Source organism: Aythya ferina, assembly GCF_964211825.1.
Source record: "Aythya ferina genome assembly, chromosome: 4".
In the NCBI taxonomy this organism is placed as follows: Eukaryota; Metazoa; Chordata; class Aves; order Anseriformes; family Anatidae; genus Aythya; species Aythya ferina.
Genome location: NC_140300.1, coordinates 19,308,099 through 19,326,945, shown reverse-complemented (window position 1 = coordinate 19,326,945; position 18,847 = coordinate 19,308,099). Strand labels below are relative to the sequence as shown.

Genomic DNA, 18,847 nt, shown 5'->3' with positions numbered 1-18,847 from the left:
TGCTCACATAGCAAAAGAATGAAAAATCTTACCCTAGAAATTGGCCACAGATGTACAGACTATCTGACTTCAGGAAATCATCTTAGATGCTTAAGATAAGTGCCTAGAATTACTGTGTATTCAGTGGGTATCCTGGTGCACAGTTGCTGTCTGGCAACTTTATTGACTGTATGGGGAACCAGAACTCCTGGGTTAGATACTTTATCTAGATAAGTTACATGGTGTGAATAGCCCCCAGGGCCTTTGGACTCGGAGACTTATGCATTTTTATTATTCTGATATGAAAATTTAAGTGTCTGGCTTCTTTGTACAGTAGCATGCCTCTTGTCTAGATGTTATTGTCAGCATAGCTAAAAGAAAGCATGTGTAGTTTCCAAATTTTGTATATTTAACAGAGCAGCATAGGATTGACTGCCATTAAAAAACACAAAAAATATTGCAGTATCCCTCTGTAGTAGATAAAATACATAATTTACATTTTGACAAATCACAATTGTTTTTCATAAGAACCTTCCAAAAGCAGCTCTGAAAACCATTCAGTCTCCACTCCCAAGTCCTTGTCTGTACTTCCCGCTATTAAGATATTAGGGTGTGAAAATAATCAAAAACCTTATCAGTCTGTTTTTCTCAGCTTCTTTCTCCTTGAAAATGGTTGAATAGATTAAATTCTCAATTGTAAAAATAATTACTAATAAATTGCCAGAAAAGCTGAGGCAGATTTAAGTTATGAGGTAAGTGACTGATAAAGCTGAAACAATGCTGTGCAGGGAGAGCTATGTCCAGTCTAAACTACTGCTATTCCTTTTGTACCCCACCTTTTTAAGTATGTAAATGGTGAGGTGACTGATGGGCTTGCAAGAAAATGAGGTAGAGATGTGTATTAACATGCTTTTAAATATATTGTTAAGAGGAGAAGTGAAGGAAGGGGTTTGTGTGCTCCGAACTGTCTTCTGCTTGTTTAATTTGTAGTTACTAATTTAAACTCATGGGAAGTGGAAGAGCGTATGAATTTTGGAGGCACAAATGCAGAAGTTACTGTCAATATTGATAAAAGGTTATATTAGTCTTGCCTTGTTGGGAACTTGAGGATTGCCTGTACAATTAGATTAAGGAAAAGCATTCTTGCATGAGAGAGCAGAGTGAGTATATTCAGGCATGAGATAAAACCTGTGGTTAATTAATTTCCGCTTCTGGACAAAATAAGAGAGCTGCAAAGAGTTTAATGAGCACTCTTGTGGCAGGCAGAGGAAGTAGAACCAAACTTAAAAACATTTCAGTACTTAGAGCCAGTCTTGGGACAGATAAAACCGTGGTTCAGTTACATCTTATTGACAGGTATTCCTGTAGCAATTTTTTAAGTGCTACGACCCTGCAAACGTGCACAAGAATCTCCTTATTCAATTACTTATTTCACTTCCATTGATGAGATATGCTTAGACCAATGTGATCTTATAAATAAATAAATATAAAAATATATATAAAAATAAAAATTAGGGAATGCTGGGAGATTGAAGCATTGAGAAATTAGGTGGGATTTTAAGAGCATTGAAAGATGTGGATGAATCCATAAGGATAGCTAGGCACTTGATAAAATTTTGCAAGGTTGTTTTGTGAGTCCTTAGACAACTTATTTTAAAATAGCAATGTCTACGAAAACCTCATCTTGTCATCCTTTTTTCAGTCATCCTAGAAATTCTGGCACTGAAAGTCTCCTGTGGGAGTTGAACCCAGACTTTTTTTTAAATCATGGCCTGTTATGTTAACTTTTTGACCATTCTTTACCTGTAGGCTACAGCTACTTGAGATGATCAGATTTCTCTTCGTTACATAAAAGGCAAACAAACTTTAACAGTTTGGAAGAGTAAAAGCTTCAGCAAAGTATAAATGTCTTATAACTGAACACAGGAATGAAATAGCTGTCATAGGCAACATCTCTGCTATTTTTGTTTCTCATGATCGGCCAGCACAGACAACTGTCCATGTTTCCACTACGCTTCCCTGACATAAATCAGCTACGTGACACCATCCTCTGTAGCACAGAGGAGATCCAACATGCTGCAGCTGTAATCTTGTGAACTACGAGTTAAAGTGGCTTAATATTGTGTAATATTTAGTCTACTACAACTAATACTTTGTGTTCTTTTAGATAGAAGTAAGCAGTGTTGGGAAGAATTTGAGAAGACAACATCATCAGTCTTTTATGTAAGCAACATTTTCTGTTTTGCTGAGAGTGTGTGTGTGTACGTTCAGGTATGGAAAATGGTAGGATGACAACACAAGTCTGTAACTGAGATTCCAGATTTTGAAAATTTGTGTTTTTTACTGTCTGTACTCTCAAAATTAGCATGTGTTACTGTGCTGACACTGAGAATGATCTGATCTGTATAATTTGGTTAATGCCATGAACTCGTGCTGCATGGTCTGGTCCTGGAGTCTGATCCCAGAATCACAGAGCCTCCCACTAAAAACTGATTGGGAAGATCAGTGGTATTGGGATCAGCTTTCAAATGAAGTCTTGGCCTTAGTGAAGTCAAAGGAAGTTTTGCTATTGCATGAAGCAGCTAGGATTTCACCAGTGTATCCGCTTTGCTTAGGCAGATAGCAGGATTTTTAGTATGGAAACTGCATAAAAATAAATTGCATTGAAGGCTTCGTAGTTGAACTTCCTCTGTTGTGGTTTACAAACCAAAGACTGTAAATTCAAAGACAGTAACTCTTGGAGACAAATAACTTAAATTTTGATAGGCCAGTTTTAGAGAAGTGCAGGGGAGGGATGGAATTGAAATCTTTGAGGTTATTTAATGACGCATAAAACTCCAGAAGAGTCCTACAGATCAGCAAAATAAAACATTCTGCTGCTTTACGGTTTTTATAGACAAGTTGTTTGTTAAATCTATTCCAGAAATCCTCACAGTAAATAACAGCGTGGATTTTTAGAGTAAATTTCTTTAGATGGAAAAAGAAAAAGATACTGGCAATAAATTTAAGGCTGTTGGTTACTGAAATTCTAAGTTTATTTTTTTCTTTCTTTCTTTCTTTCATAATACCTCTTGATAGCCAGCTTATTTCTCTTTCATGTTTTCAAGTTTCAGGGAAGACTTCTACTATGACGACACTGCTGGATATTTTGTTGTTGGAGGCAGTGGATACGTCAATGGTATCGAAGCATTCTTTGGACCCGTGAAATACTATCGGCTCAATGTCTTGGACACAGAACAGGTAAACAGCAGCATTACCTGGGAATGTTTAAATATTAGCAGCCAGCCAGCAGTACTTTACAAAGGGAAATTTATTTGGGATCGTAAGAGCATTCTAGGCACACAAACACAGGACTTTTTTTTTTTTTTTTTTTTTTTGAACTGAAGCTCTTACTAAATGATTAACTTGCTATGACGCATAAGAGAACTTGGAAATGTATAACCAATATACAACAATCTGTTCGTGTTCTAGTCTAGGAATGTTAGTTACCTCTTCAAATATTAAAAGATAAGACTTTTAGAACCAAGTATATAAAGCAATGTTACCAAATCTGTATTTAAATAAAGACTTACTTGAAGTATTGCTCAGTTTTCCAGAGTTTTCAGCGATACAATATTGAACGCATTTGATTAATTTATGATTTTGTTAAAGCTGGTGGTAAGCACACAGTCTTCATCGATTTTATTATTTTTTTTTTTTAAAGTTCATCTGTTGGGTTATGCTGACTGTTTGAAGCCGTAGTCTTTTGTGACCAGCATCAGGTTTCTTGGCACATTAACATGATGTGCCAGATAAGCTGATAGTAGTAAACAATCTTTCCTTTTGTTATTATTTCCTAGAACACTTCTAAGGTATAGGCAACAAACAACAGATGCTGTAGATGACATTTATTCATCATTTGCCTTTTTCTAGATTTCTAACTGTCTTTATGACAAAGAAACAGTGGAACAAATTGAACATTACTATGAGAGATGTATGGACATTCAAGAAGTAGTTTATGAGTACAAACATATTGTAAGGCAAGGCCAGCTAGCACAAAGAAATTGTAAGTATCCATGAGAAATTAATTTAAAGATGTCATCTTTGGAAACCTGTTTTCTTTCCTTTTACCACATTGTGGCTAACAATCATCAAAAGTAAATTTAAATTTGGTCATACGAATAAAAAGAAAAGGGCAATTTTAAGAGTTTAGCCTTGTTACTGGTAGCTAAAACTGGTTTTGTTCCTGCAGAAGCTTTTGTGCAGTAGAGTCCAAACTTAAATCATGTTTGTCATTTTTCTTCTTGAATAAGACAGGTACACAAAGGGACAAAGAAATGTTTCCAAGTTTAAATGGAAGCTGTTCAATTACCTGTCTTTGGTTTCATTACCAAATTACTCTAAAGTCATCTTGGTATTTTAAGCCCTTTCCCCAAAATGTGTGCTTTTTTGTGACAGTGTCTCTTCCACAGTCAGCTAATATAAAGCAATTGACAGGCTTATACCAAAGCACTTTAATCAAAGAAGAGTATCATAGTCTAAATGTGTGATGAACAGGAACTTGTGTTTCCAATTAGAATTTGATTGCGTGCATTGTGGCAATATTATGGAAGAGAATAGAATAAATCTTATGTATTTTTAAGCAGCTTATGCTAGCTGTATCAGTTTTCAATACTGCTTTGTGCTATAGAAGTGTCCATCTTGCCCATGAATTTTTAATGTACCCTTGAAACATCTTTGTTCTACTGGAGGCTTGTTTACAGAACAGCCAAGTCAGCTTTCATGTCTTACTTAAATATGTTGTTTTCTCAAGGTTACTCTGAAAACTATTACTTAGAGCAGCTTCGCAAATACGGAGAAAAGTCCAGATGTGATGCCTTCATGTGGGGAAAAGAACTCAGGGAAAAGTACCACACCTTGTTCAAAATGTTGCAAGAGATGGATTTCAGTGCTCCAGATGGTAATCATATGTTATTGCTCTGAAATAACTCCACAATATATGTCATTTAAGTCGGTATGCTTTGACTTCAGTTCATGTTTCATGGATTTTTGTTTTCGCATCGTCTAACTTTGTAAAGGTTTCTGTATTGTACTGCAAAGGATGGCTTATTATGTAGATGGAAGTAGAGAGATGTTTTCAGTGGTTAGTTACTTTGATATGGGATTTTTATTCACCTTTCCTATTCAACAATACCTAGGAATTCTTGTTGTCTGTATTGAAAATACCTTTCAGCATGAGAAACAGCAGAATCTGACTCTGTTGTATTAAATCAAAGAAGGGAAATCCATTCCTGATTTTAACTCCTGATTTTAACTTTGTCCTATGTTGTGTTTTTGTGTTAGAAGATGAAAGTGATGCAGTTCTAGAAGTTGGCCAGAGGATATTTGAGAAGGTTGCAAAAGATTTATCCAGTGCTGATGGCCTAAGCAAGATGGGCTCCTCTGTCCCTTTGTTGGTGGATTCCAGTTGCTGTGGATGCCATAAGGCTTCCTATTTCCTTGCAGTTATATTTGAAACAGGGCTTGGCGTGCCTGTGGATCGTACAAAGGTAGTATATTTAATACTTTTCATTATGTCTGTGCAATTGATTACCTTTAAGGGCAAGTTAAAACTGGGATAGATTTAGGATCAGTAGAAATTTAAAAAAAAAAAAAAAAAAAAAAAAAAAGTGAGATGGCCTCCAGATCCCTTTTCAGGCTGCAGCTGAAATCATTCTCTAATACAGTTACTCCTAAATAACCCAATGGAAGTGAAGTCTTAATGAAGTCCTTATAGCAGGGAAATGAATGATTTAATAAGACCTGAAAGTGGTGGTAAGGTGAATGGCATAGAACATGCTTCTTTTCCCAGTTGCTGAGGACATAGGATGAGGGAGTAACACTCAAGTCATCCTTTGTAGATGGGTATGAAAAAAATCTATCTTCAGGCAAATCTCCTGAAGTGAAAAGGTTGCATAGCAGAGTCAGAAAAGAAGTCCCATGGTACTCTGTACAAAAATGTGGCACTGAGTATATGATCAAATTATTAAAGGTAACCACAGTAGAAAGGTTTAGATAGTTAATGTTTCTGTGGTGGAGACCTGGTAACTGCAATCCAAAGTCTTAGTAGTTAAATCTTTGGTTTTAAGAATTTACGTTCAGTAGTTAAAAAAAAAAAAAAAAAAAGTGGCAGCTTCTGAAACCATCTAGGTTACTTGTAGGTGTCTAAAATTGGGTAGAGTAGGGAAATACCTTAATATTTTGGGGGAAAAAAAATGACTGTGCTTCAGCTGAGCAACCGCACTGTGAACTCCATACTTCTTGGGCAGGTTACAAGTAACTGAAATGTTTCTGGAGTCCATTGCAAGGTCAAATGAAAAGTGTATCTGTCACTGGAAGAGGGCTGTACTGAAAATGCCAAAAGATATTTAACGATGATATAATAGTGTAAGGTAAAATGCTTGTAAAGAATAACAGATCTGCCTAATGTAGTTACTGGACCCTAATCAAAAGAAATCCTAAGAGACCAAGTTGACTTGTGTTTCACAAACCCAAGAAACCTGAGACAGGAACCGTTTTTTAATACCCTAATTATAAAGTGTACCTATTACTAATTATGGAGGCTAACAAGTTGCTTTATTGGATCTGCTTCATATAGCGTAGGAAATAATTTAATACCCAGTGCAGATGGGGCACTGCTGTTTTTATTGCAGCGCAGGAGAAAAATTGTAGTGCTGTTGAAAATAACGTTGGCAAATGTGCAGTACCTAGACCACTTCTAGCACCAAATAATGTGTAGCTCGAGGGAGCTTTGTGCTAAAATCTTGTAAGCTGCAAGTCCCAACCTCCTCGTCCTGTCAGATTCTTAGGGTAAAGTTTTTACATGCTGTTTGTTAGCCTTCATCTGTTTTCACTGAATTCAGTGCTAAAACTCTAGTTGATGTCAGTAACAATAGAAATAAGTCACTGACAAGTATAAAAAGTATCAGCATATAATTAACGCTATATTAAAGTGGCATTAAAAATCACCACACACTTAGCAGTTGCAGTGTAAAGGCGATATTTTAAAAGGAATTAGAGAATCTAACTTCTCTTTCAAAGCTTTCTTTGCATATAAGGGAAATTTCAGCTACTTTGGAATCATGCTTGATTCTGTTACTGTGTTTACATTATATAGCTAGTATATCAGCTACCATTATGAACTCTCTGTTCCCTGTAAATCGCAAAGATGCTAAATGTATGAGATATGCAGTGAATTCATGCGTGGTTTTTTTGTTGATTTTTGCCAGGGACTGCTGTATAGTTTGGTTGGTGCTCAGGGGAACGAAAGACTTGCTGTGATGAATCTTGGCTATAAACATTACCAAGGCATTAATAACTATCCAATTGATTTGGAGCTGTCGTATGCTTATTACAGTAATATTGCAATAAAGACATCCTTGGATCAGCACACTATAAAAGGGGAACAGGTAAAAGAATTCTAAGTGTATCTGGATTTATTTTCATTGCAAATTACTTTTCATATGTTAATATTAATTATGTGAACAGAATATTCTAGTCTTCATTTACAATTATTAACACATCTGATTGTTATAAAATCCCCCAAATTACATGTATCATTACTTCATTTCATGGGAAGGGGGAAAACACATCAAAATTAATCAAAAATCCCCAGAATTGTCCACATGTATATCTTTCAGTAAAGTGTAAGTCTTGCTTCTGGGCATTAATACCTCACTCAGATCTTTAATCATTAATATTACTGGCCATCATTATTAAACATCTGGTCTGCTGTTTCAGCAGCCAACCATCAGGAAGTTCAAGCGAAATATGAATTATCCTCTCAGTACTTCTACCTTTTCTATAATCAAATGTAAAAGATTTGGCTGTTAAATACCTATGGGAAGAGATAAAGTTATGGCAAAATGACCTCAGAACTAGGTGCTGAGCAGCAGATAGCACAGCTTTATCTGTAAAGACTATTCAAGGTAGGCCAGTACTAGAATTCTGAAAGAATGATTACTGGTTATTATATAAACAATAGACTTTGCTGAAGAACAAGCAGAGAATCACCTAGGTACAAACACTGCATTGTAGGGCATGTCTTCATTAAGCTGTCTGCCAGCCATTTTTTTGTTTTGTTTTGTTTTGGGAGAGATTTCTGTACAAACTAAAAAGCCTTAAAAAAATAAAAAAGAAAACAAAAAAGAAAAAGAAAATTATATTCCTTTTGTTTTAAATTCAGTCAACAAAATCACTTTGTGCTTTTAAAACTGAGACTTTCTTCTGCTGTTGATATTTCTCCAGACTCTTCCAAAGTAGAGTGAACTTACGATTTTGTACTGTAACTGATGTAAGGGTGTCCCTTAACATTCTGGCCAGCAAAGAGGTGGTGAGAATTTTAAAACTCAGAATTGACCACTGAATTTTTAAGGAGAAATAGGAAACAGGCACCTTTTTCATTGGAGGGCAGGTGTATGAAATCCTTTGTAATATTTTTTATTCTGTTCACCTACTCTTCAGGCATTTGTTGAGACTATAAGGCTGATGGATGATGAACTGCTAAAAGCTCAAACAAAAGAAAATGGTGATGTCTTTATGTGGTTAAAGCATGAAGCAACGAGAGGAAATGCAGCTGCACAGGTATAAAGTAATACTTTTCTTCCTTCTTGATTTTATACACACGTATGTATGTGCATTTGTAGACTACCTGTGAAAGATGCAGAGAAGAGTGAAGCAGACTTTTTCTCTATAAACCTGGAATTACTTGTTATTTATAAGCTTGAACTATATCCCTTGTTTTTGTCAGGTAATGTCTAGTGACCATGTAAACAGCTATAACAACAAAGGAAGGTAAAAGGCAAGAGTTACTGAGACTTAGCAAACTCCTTGTCTGATCATTTTCCCTGGATTTGTATTTGACGTGATGCAGTCAGATCAGCAGCAGTGTTGTAGTACTGGATCATTTGCATGCATTTACCACTGCCTTTATCACATACCTTGGCACTTACATCAAGCCAGACTTTCATGGTCTATAAAAGCCATTAAAAGGAGGTTTTAAAGCTATAAAAGGAGGTTTGTTATCAGTACATTCCGTCGTTGGGAAATCCCATGAATATTCCTGATTCTAGTTGCTTCCAAACTATTAAGGACACATAACTAGTTTCTTCACATGTTTAAAGTCCATCTAAGCCTGAAAAAGTTGGTTCCACTGGAAATTCCAATCTCAGTACTAATATTTATGATGTTGGTGTTTACCTTGTTTTCTTTTAGCAACGACTGGCTCAGATGCTGTTTTGGGGCCAGCAAGGAGTGGCAAAAAATCCTGAAGCAGCAATAGAATGGTATGCAAAGGGTGCAACAGAAACAGAAGATCCAGTGTTAATATACGATTATGCCATTGTGTTGTTTAAGGTAAGTCATGTTTCATGTGTTCACTTCAAAAATCATTCCTTAGAAACATCCATGTTTCTGAATTATCCACAGTGATGCGTTGTGAGAGTGTACGTGGGTGATTTTGGATTTACTCTGAAAACCATTCAATAGAGCTGGTGTTGATTTTTACCAGCTATGTCAAAAAACTATTAAAAAGAACAAGTGAAAATGAGTTTAGTCAGTTTGTTCCTAGACCAGATTTAGGATCAAAACACCACCTAAATTCTAGACCCTAATTATTCCTAGCAGCTTGTTAGCTCAAAATATCTGAACAAGTAGCAGGGAAAGGCCTGGATGTAGAGTTGTAGGTGAAAGTTTGATCCTTTCTTATAATGTCTTAGAATGCCCTTTATTAGATCTCTAAGTCGGGATTTTGTTTGAGCAGGTGTTAATTGTCCCCGATGAAGTTATTTTTTCCCTACTAGAAGCAATAGACAATAGGTGCTAAACTCAGGTCCAACCCCAGCTGAGTCAAATAAGCGGTATCAGCTAAACTGTGTTGTCCATAAGACAGTCTACAATATGAAAAACTAGAGATACTAGTACAGATCTGCTAGATGTTCATCTCATTCCTTTGACATTGGAAGGCTGTTCTCTGCAAAATGTTTGCTTAAGTTTTGTTTGTGTTAATTTTGAGCATCCGTAGTCTATTTGACCTGTGTCTGGAATTTATTTATATGGACATCATCAGCATAACATCTGTGTATTTCCTCTGGAGGCACTCTGACATCCTTTTTCAGGCAAGCTGAGAGCTCTTATACATTACCAAATTGTGAACAATCCATGATACTATTAATTTTTCCTTGGCCGCTTAAAATTAAATGTGTGTGATATTATTTACCCATAAAAATCATGTGGATCATATGGTGAAATAATTTTTCCTAGACTGGATCATTAAGGTTTTGTAAAGCTGTGAATGAAGGATGGGCACAAAGCTGCATTTTAAATTGTAGCTTTTTGAAGCTGAATGGCATCTAGTAAATAACAGTATCAATGTTAAAATGCATTTTAAATGATGTGAATTTTCATTAGCCTGTATTCTGCATTTGTAAACAATGATTATTTCATATATCCATTTCCTAGGGCCAAGGTGTGAAGAAGAACACAAAGCTTGCATTAGAATTGATGAAGAAAGCAGCAGCCAAGGTAAAATACTATATTTTGTCACAAAACTACTATGAGAGGTGCTAATACTAATGATCTCTGCTTTATATGAAATACGTATAATAATTCTGTGTAAAAAATAGTTGGTTTTCCAGTTGCTTTCACCATGAATGTCGAAAGACTTATTTTCCCTAACTGAGGGAGTAGAACACTCAAAAATCAGCCAAACTTACATAAGAAAAAGAGTTTTCTTTCCTTACGTCTTTTTGAACTTGCTGATGGTTAAGTGACTTAGGGAGTGAGTAGTTTATCCAGGAGTATGTTTTTGTCTCGCGTTCCGAAGCATTTTGTTTTAGACCATACTAAAAATATTTTTTCATGAAAGCGCCCACCAAGCTTGAGTTTTTGACATGCCAGTCTCTGTAGGTGGATGCTGGTGAATGTAAAAAAGGCCATACTTGCTCTCTCTGGACATCTCTCCTATGTCAAGGAGAAGATAAGGATGTCCCAAAGTCTTCTAACTTTTTAATGGCTGGGGAAAACATTGACAGGCACCACGGAGAAGAGGAGCCTTGCTCCTTTTGTTGATCTAGTGCTGTCAGGTTACGCAGGCTATGATCTGTTTCTTACCTTGCTTTGTAAAAAGAAGTACCTAGATCTTGGTTACCTTCCTTGTTCCAGAAAACCAGAACTAGTTAAATTTCTGGTAATGTCCATGGGACTTCATTATGGACCACCACCAAGAAACTACTGTGTCTGTCATCTCTTTGAAACACGAGAGACTACCTGTTCTTCTGACAGTTTGGGAAAGACTTGAATAAACAGAATAGCTTTCACAATATGACAAATATCCCTTAACTCGGGATCTGAAGAGCAAATTTCTGGGAACAGCCTAGAGACAACAATTTGCTTACCTTTGCTAGGCTCAGATACTTAAGTTTTTATTCTCCCAAGTACATTTTCTGTAGAAAAAGAACACCATAATTATTGAAAAGTTGAACTGCTTTTGGATTTTAATGACTAAGCAAGCAACACTGTTCCAATTTGAAAGGAAAATAAATCCTTTTCCAGAGGGCCTTCCTAAGTGCCAGTAGTATACAGTACTTACTACAGAGGTCACAGAAAGAGACTGTGCAGTGTAGAAGCTTTTGGCAGACAGTAGCAAGCAAATAGCTTGGATTTGTGCACTGAGACTTTTTTTTAGGTAGCTTTTACCTTATGTCACTGTTTCTGGCAGGATTCCTATTAAACATCCATTCTCAAATAAGAGAAAATAGCATGTCCAACCCTATCTGTTGGTGCTGAGTAATTTGAACTGCTGGCAAACTTACAGCCACCGTATGATCCACGACATGAGTTTGTACAAGGAGACAGTGACTCACTGCAGCCAAAATAAAAACTGTGTCCCAGGAAGATTTTCTCCTTACAATCTGTGCTTACTGAGTTAACGATGCAACTCATTGTGTTGCACGGTATTAAAAAGATCTATGTGGGGTTAGTCAAATAAACCACGTAGCCATGTTTTGAGAGCACTGGAAAATTCTGTGTTAATTGCTTCCTATTTATTCTTACAGAAATGTTCGAGTTTAAAAGAAGCGGGTTTTTTTGATTGCTAATCCTGTCTGGAAGTGCAGTTATCTCCCTGTTTTTTCTTATCGCCTTCCCTTAGCTCCACTGCAGATGCACACAAGGATACCTCTCTCGTTTAGGCTTTGTAGAGGAAATCAGTGAAAAACTTTCACAGTTTGTTCCTGTCACCAAGTACGGGTCTGAATGCAGACATAGCTGAGGCTCTGTAAAATAAGAAGACAAAGTAGCTGGGTTTCAGGGTGGAATCATTCCTTAATGAGCAGTGGGAGGCTCTGAGGGAGTGACTTTATAATCTCTTGTGGTCAACATGAGGCCATAAGGAAAAGAAGTGGGAGGGGAAAAAAGGCAAATCTTTTATATCTCCATCCCAATGGGAATTTTGACTGGATGTATGTGCCAGATGTCCAGACAGGCAAGCTCGTGACAAGACCCAAAATTGGGCAGCAGGTTGAAATTGCAATGTGACCCAAGGCAGAGTTGATGCATGATCTGAGACTGCTCTCCTTCTTCCCTAAGGGCTTGCCACAAGCAGTGAATGGACTGGGATGGTATTACCACAACTTTAAAAGAGACTACAGAAAAGCAGCCAAACACTGGTTACTTGCTGAAGAACTGGGGAATCCAGATGCATCTTACAACCTTGGTGTCCTTTATTTAGATGGGATTTACCCTGGAGTACCCAGTAGAAATCAAGTGAGTAAATATTCTGTAGTGTTATTTTCTTTACATTGGGGCCCAATTTACAAATTTTGACTTCATTCTTGAGATGGCTATGTTTATTCTGAGACAGTTTTTGGTGCTTTTTGTCACAGAGAAGAGTGGTAGTGGGCAATTCAGTCAGATTGCTCAGAGAGAGAGAAAGTGATGTTACTCAAATTTCTCAGCTGTGCTTCTTCGTGTGTGTTTGTGCTCCTTAAGTTTAGAAGCAAAGCAGTTGCAGGTAAAATTAGCTCCTAATTTTGCCACTCCTGGGTCAAGCAGACTAGTTTCTCAGCACTGATGACTTCCCTGGTACTTTACGGGGAAGGATGTTTTCCCCAATAGAAAAAAGCAACAGAATCTTGTCCCTGAACTTGTAAGCACCTATGCTGTATTCACATTGCTTCTGCAAACTTCGGCACTGCATTAAAAGACTTCTAAGCCAGACTCACAAATGTAGCTATTTAGCATAACCATGGTAGATGGCAGTGTTTTGCCACTGTGTCTTCCTGTGATATAGCCCGTTTAATTTTGTGTGTGTCAGTAAGTACCATGTATTTTCCCTACCAAGAAAGGTTTACTTTGATTATATTTCCATTAATTATCTTTGCAAAAAATGCTGTGTGTAGGTAGTTCTCAACCAACAGCACAAACATAGCGAGGCAGGCTGTAAGAAATGCAAGCAGACCTTGTGCTCAGAGCTAAACGAAGCCTTCAGCGTGGCCTGTGGGTTCTGAGATCTGGATGTACTCCAGACAGCGAGCATTTCTGCTGCCAGCAGCAGTGCTCACCAACATGTGCTTTTGACAAACATGTTTTCCTTCCCTGGGGACTGAAATACACTGTTCAGAGCAGTCTGGCTGTAAGAGTACCCTTAAAAGTGCCCAGGTTTCATTACTGATCAAAGCTATGGGAAGGAAGTACTTTGTTATGGCAGTGAAGGATACTCTGAAGTCATTGATCGCTCACAGAAAACAGATACAGATAGTTTAAAAATTCCTGAAATAAGTTATTTCAGGCTGTATGTTGCTTTGGTTTACATTACAGGTTGCTCTTTCTAAGGGTAAGACACAGAGTCACACAGCCTTCCTGCTTTTATGGCTCTGTCCCTGCCGGCTCAGTCTGAGTTACCTTTTATAAAAGTTTCAGAGACTTGAGAAGCACAGTTGTGCACAGCAAGGCATCCTGAGCATTACTATTGCTCCCCAGCCTTCACTTAGGTCTCGCCATTGTAAAAGTCCCAGCCTGTGTCTGTTCTCCAGGGTTCCTTATTAATTTCTCTACTAGTACCTAATTTTAGTTCCGTAAAGTTTGTATACTACCAGGTGTCAGTTGTATGTTTAGACACTTTTCTGTTTATTGTTCAAAAGTTCAGGTTTTTAAAATCTTTTCTGGCCTAAACGCTTAAAAGTTGAAGAAAGGAATTCATTTCACTTAAGTACACTAAAAGCAATTAAAAGTGGTTGGCCTGCACTAGCCAACTTCTGCTTTGAATTTATTTAATAAAACAAGACTTGGGAAGCAAAACTCAATAAGCATTAATAATATGGAGTTGCTAGTTTTGTCTTGTTTCTTTGCAGACAGTAGCTGCGCACTATTTCTATAAAGCTGCTCAAGGAGGACATATAGAAGGGACTTTACGATGTTCTCTGTACTACATCACAGGAAATATGGAAGACTTCCCCAGAGATCCAGAAAAAGCTGTAATGTAAGAAATGAAATCATTTGTTAAAGGAGAATATATTTCTGGTGGGATTATTTTGATTATTGATGATTTTTAAGTCCACAATTAAGTCAAAAATATCTTTTAAGTCAAAATATCCTTTACTTCATCTTACTGACCTCCCTGAAAAAAGAATTCTTTTGCAGTAAAGTTTGATCCCCATGAGTATGTGTATTATTTAAATGCCCAGTAGATTTTGAGTGATGCTGAGTATTTCTGGTGAACTTCTAGATGCACAAGTATGTAGGCTCTCCGAGTTGTTCCAAGGGAAATAAAAAATAAAAAAAACACTGTGTGTAACAAAACAGCACATATTTCCTTAGTGAGAGATGACCAGCTTTCAACGTGGTATAAAAAGACTGATAAGAAATTATAGCACTTATATCACTAAGGTTTTTTGATTTTGTTTTTCAAAAAATCAAATAATTTGGCCAAGAAAAAGCACAGGACGTCTCTGGTACGTTCATGGAAATGAACGGATAATTATGTTCTCATTCAGTCAACACCTGCATGATTGATGCAGCAATTACTGTGAAATCCCGCAGTTTATTTTATGAAATAAGTCAGAAGGTGATCCCATATCCTTCGTGTCCTTCACGTCAATGTGAGTTGGGATAACATTACTGCAGCACAGCTGTTCTTATTTCTTTGTTTGTCCTTTTCTCTACAGCTGGGCAAAACATATTGCAGAGAAGAACGGTTACTTAGGTCACGTCATCAGAAAAGCACTCAATGCTTATCTGGAACTCTCATGGTATGTTTGTTCTGTTCTCTTCAAGTTCATGTTCCATTTTTTTATTACTTGATAGCATGATAAAACAATTAACATTGGGCCATCGCATCAAAAAAAATACTAGTAGCACCACTGAAATCTGTGTCAAAACACTTATTGACATACAGGGAAGCAGGAGTTGACCTGAAGTGTAATTCAACCATTTTGACAGGATCAAAAGAGAAAAAGAGAGAGAGTTTGTGGAGTGAAATAGTGTTGCATCTAGAGCCCACAAACTCACATTACAAGTGGTTGTATATAAATTAGTGGAGCAAACAATGGGAGGGCCCCTGTATGCAGGTTGTGAAGGAAGGTATTGATCATCCCAAGGAGTATAGATAAAATGTTAAGACAAACTAAACCCGTGTGTAAATAAAATGCTCCTATTAGTTAAGCTCACTATGTTCTTGGAGATTTTTCCAGTCTTGTTTTCAAAGGTAACAGTCTCCTCAAGGGATATCTAGAAATCGGCATACGCTTTGGATTGTAGTATGGCAGAGTTTCTGCACTAGACTGTGTGCAGGAAACAGCAGGGCCGGTCATTTTTTTTTTTGTCTTCTGCTATCTGTGCTTTTCATCTGGTAGTACTCCTGTATGTAATGGGCACTGGATTAGCCAGAGTAATGCCTTTCACTTCTTTTTTTTCCACTCTGTCCCTAAAAAAACACACATTTTCTCTCTTCTATATAATTTTTTGTTTTGCACAGTAGACTCTGTGGTTTATTAGAAAATTTCCTTTCCCATGTGCGTGGGAAGTACCTTTCCCAGGTACTTCTGGCAAGGCCCGCACCATTTTGAAATTCAGGAGAGTTTCTGAAAGTACATTATTGAGTAAGTGCATGCTGCCTCAGGACGATGCAGGCAATAGTTGCTTTTGCACCGGGGCCTTTCTGGGCTTGATAAGAAACAGTCTGAGGGAAAACCCAAACAATGAAACCATAATGTTTTACTTCACATTTTAATTTTCATGTGACTTTTTAGCTAGCAAACAGGAACATAAGCCTCAAGGCAGTGAGAAGTAACAATGCAGTGCAAGGAGTAGTGATGCGTAATGCTGAGATAAGACATGCCTTGTCAGTGTTCATCAAGTTAGCCATAGTCTCTAGTAGTAGGCAAGGCACTTTACAAGTGAATTCACCATGCACTCAGCTGTCCTAGTGACCTGTAGGCATAAGCACCAGATACTGTACGTGCAGGCATGAGACTGTAGAAACTGTCACACAATTAAGACAACAGCCTTTTTAGCCATGCAGGCTGCCCCTGCTAGCACTTAATGCTTTGGACCTAGAAGATCTTCAAGAAACAGTGGACTGTTTCGAAGTAACCTGTTCCTGGCAGAAGTTATTTTTATATTTGGTCCATCACAGGCTCTCCTGAGAACTGACCTCACTTTCCAGCACTGAAAAAATCTCAAGTTACCATTTCTGTACAGGTTCTGATGTACAACCTGTGGCTTTACCCAGTTCACCCTGAGTACGGTCCCAAGAAAGTCATATGCACTTCACAGGGCACTCAGATCCCAAAAGGTAGGGCATTAAGTTACCAAAAAGTCTGGTATCAGCAGGTAGGAGGAAGAATCTGCTAGACACCCGCTTTAGGTGCCAGAGAATGGAAGTGTATGGGGCAGTCACTTAAAAACACTGGTCTGGTGGTCATCTCTCTTTTCAACATGAACACACTCTTAAATAAATCTTTGCCTCTGAATATTTGTTCATGTATCTTGCGCAGTTGTGCATTGTTACACTGCCAAGCAGACCAAATAATACCTGTTCCTCAGTTACTGCTGTTAGCTGCTGCATGTCAAACACACCTATGAGAATCGAGGTTGTTTGATCTTCAGAGACTAATTCAGAGATTTCAGTAGGAAGTCTAATAGGAAAAAGATGCACAAAGTAGTACATAAAGTAGCAGGAAAAAGGCTTTTTATTTTGAAACTTCTTTTTTTCTGAAAGTGTGGTCTTCACACTATTGAGTAGATGAGGGACAGAGAACATGAAAGAGATATGAAAGAGATGATGTCCTCTGGAATCATGGGCAGTGCTGTCGTGCTGTACTGCTACACTGAAATGCTGCATTGAAAATGCAAAATTATCTTTTATTACTAGCTTTACAGTAAATGAAATGCCTAATGTTCATAGAGGGACTGAGACTGTTCTCTTACGTGTTCAAGTATGGGAGAAAATTTCTGTTCCAAAAAGTCTAAAAGTCTGTCTAAAAAGACAGAACAACAAAGTCACATAAATAAATTGGCAAAAGATAAAGTGTACCAAAGATATACTCAGATGAATTTTTGACAGATATGAATACAAGTATGTTAATATTAGATTTATTTTTTTTAATCACACAGCAAAAGAATCTTTTAAGAATGTGTTTTTTTCCAAAACATTCAAAAAGTTAATTTGGTTTAATGTCAGTACAGCTTTATCACCAATCTTTCATCTCAAAAGAGTAAATGCACACTGGAGCCAGTCTAGTTTCAATGCAAGAGATAAAGCAATTCTTGAGATCCAGCAATGCTTGTTACACCAAGTGCTGACAGTAGATGTAGCTGTTGCATGAGTTCACCAGCCTCTTGTTTTTAAGCCTCATACCCAATTTTGCTCCTAGGTGATTTTATCAGTTTAGGTATTAATTTTAACTATAACTGAAACACTTGTGATTTTGTTAGGTTTTTCACTAATCTGTTTTATCAAACATTAGGCATGAAGCTCTGCTACATTATGTTCTAGCAGCTGAAACTGGGATTGAAGTGTCACAGTCAAATTTAGCACACCTCTGTGAAGAAAGACCAGTAAGTAAATGTATTCACATCTCAGTACCCTAAAAGGAACACCTATTAGTAATAACATTATCCTAATATCTCCTGTGTGTTATAAATGGATGAATTCATTTTCTTTCCAGGAACTAGCAAGGAAATACCTAGCAACTGATTGTGTTTGGAGATACTACAATTTCTCTGCGTCTCAAATCAATGCACCCTCATTTGGTATGTATAAGGAATTCTTTCTGATTTTTTTTTAATTTTATTTCAAAAACTACATCTGTTGCAACTTTTGTGTGAGTAAGCGAGTTAAGGGAAGAGTAATCCATGCTTACAGACTTCTTTTTCAGTGTTTTGATAGGAATATTAGAAAGTAAGTGTTTTAAGTGTTGTATTTCAGCACAATTTTTCAGAGAATTTTCCTTTTGTGGGATAAAATGTGAAAAGAAGAAAAAAAAGCTAAGCTTAGAGCAGGCCAGACCTTTAAGAGCCTGAGCAATTGACTCAACATTTAAGAAAAAAAAAAAGTAGCAGTAGACTTTAAGAGCTCATGCTGTTCAGTTTATCAAAGAGAAAATCCAAAAGCTAATACACTTCCATATCATAATTGAGTCATGAGAAACGAATGGAGGCTAAAGGATTCTTTATCTAATTTATTATGAGTTTTCTATTAGGGTACAGAGTTTATCAACATAGGCACAGATAACCGTGGGGGAACTGAAGGATTCTCTGTCTCTGTAAAACAAAAGGTATCCCTTTCTGGAAGAGAAGGTTTATTCATGTATAAGATAAATTCCTCTGGTCTTAAATTTTAGTACATCAGAGA

At 37.1% G+C, this 18,847-nt stretch overlaps 1 protein-coding gene across 2 annotated transcripts in view; it reads left to right on the top strand.

The window, feature by feature from the left end:
• Positions 1-18,847, top strand: part of SEL1L3 (SEL1L family member 3) — a 37,462-nt gene that overhangs the window by 11,233 nt on the left and 7,382 nt on the right. The window contains exons 6-19 of one of the 2 annotated variants that reach the window (XM_084517171.1): positions 2,147-2,202; positions 3,087-3,219; positions 3,892-4,024; positions 4,772-4,918; positions 5,305-5,507; positions 7,227-7,406; positions 8,461-8,580; positions 9,211-9,351; positions 10,456-10,518; positions 12,583-12,759; positions 14,346-14,473; positions 15,159-15,242; positions 17,961-18,051; positions 18,162-18,246. In XM_084517171.1, the coding sequence (XP_084373297.1) occupies positions 2,147-2,202; positions 3,087-3,219; positions 3,892-4,024; positions 4,772-4,918; positions 5,305-5,507; positions 7,227-7,406; positions 8,461-8,580; positions 9,211-9,351; positions 10,456-10,518; positions 12,583-12,759; positions 14,346-14,473; positions 15,159-15,242; positions 17,961-18,051; positions 18,162-18,246 (1,741 nt within the window). Of the gene's footprint in view, positions 1-2,146; positions 2,203-3,086; positions 3,220-3,891; positions 4,025-4,771; positions 4,919-5,301; positions 5,508-7,226; positions 7,407-8,460; positions 8,581-9,210; positions 9,352-10,455; positions 10,519-12,582; positions 12,760-14,345; positions 14,474-15,158; positions 15,243-17,960; positions 18,052-18,161; positions 18,247-18,847 lie in introns of both variants that reach the window. The other variant, XM_084517170.1, reaches the window with a different exon arrangement.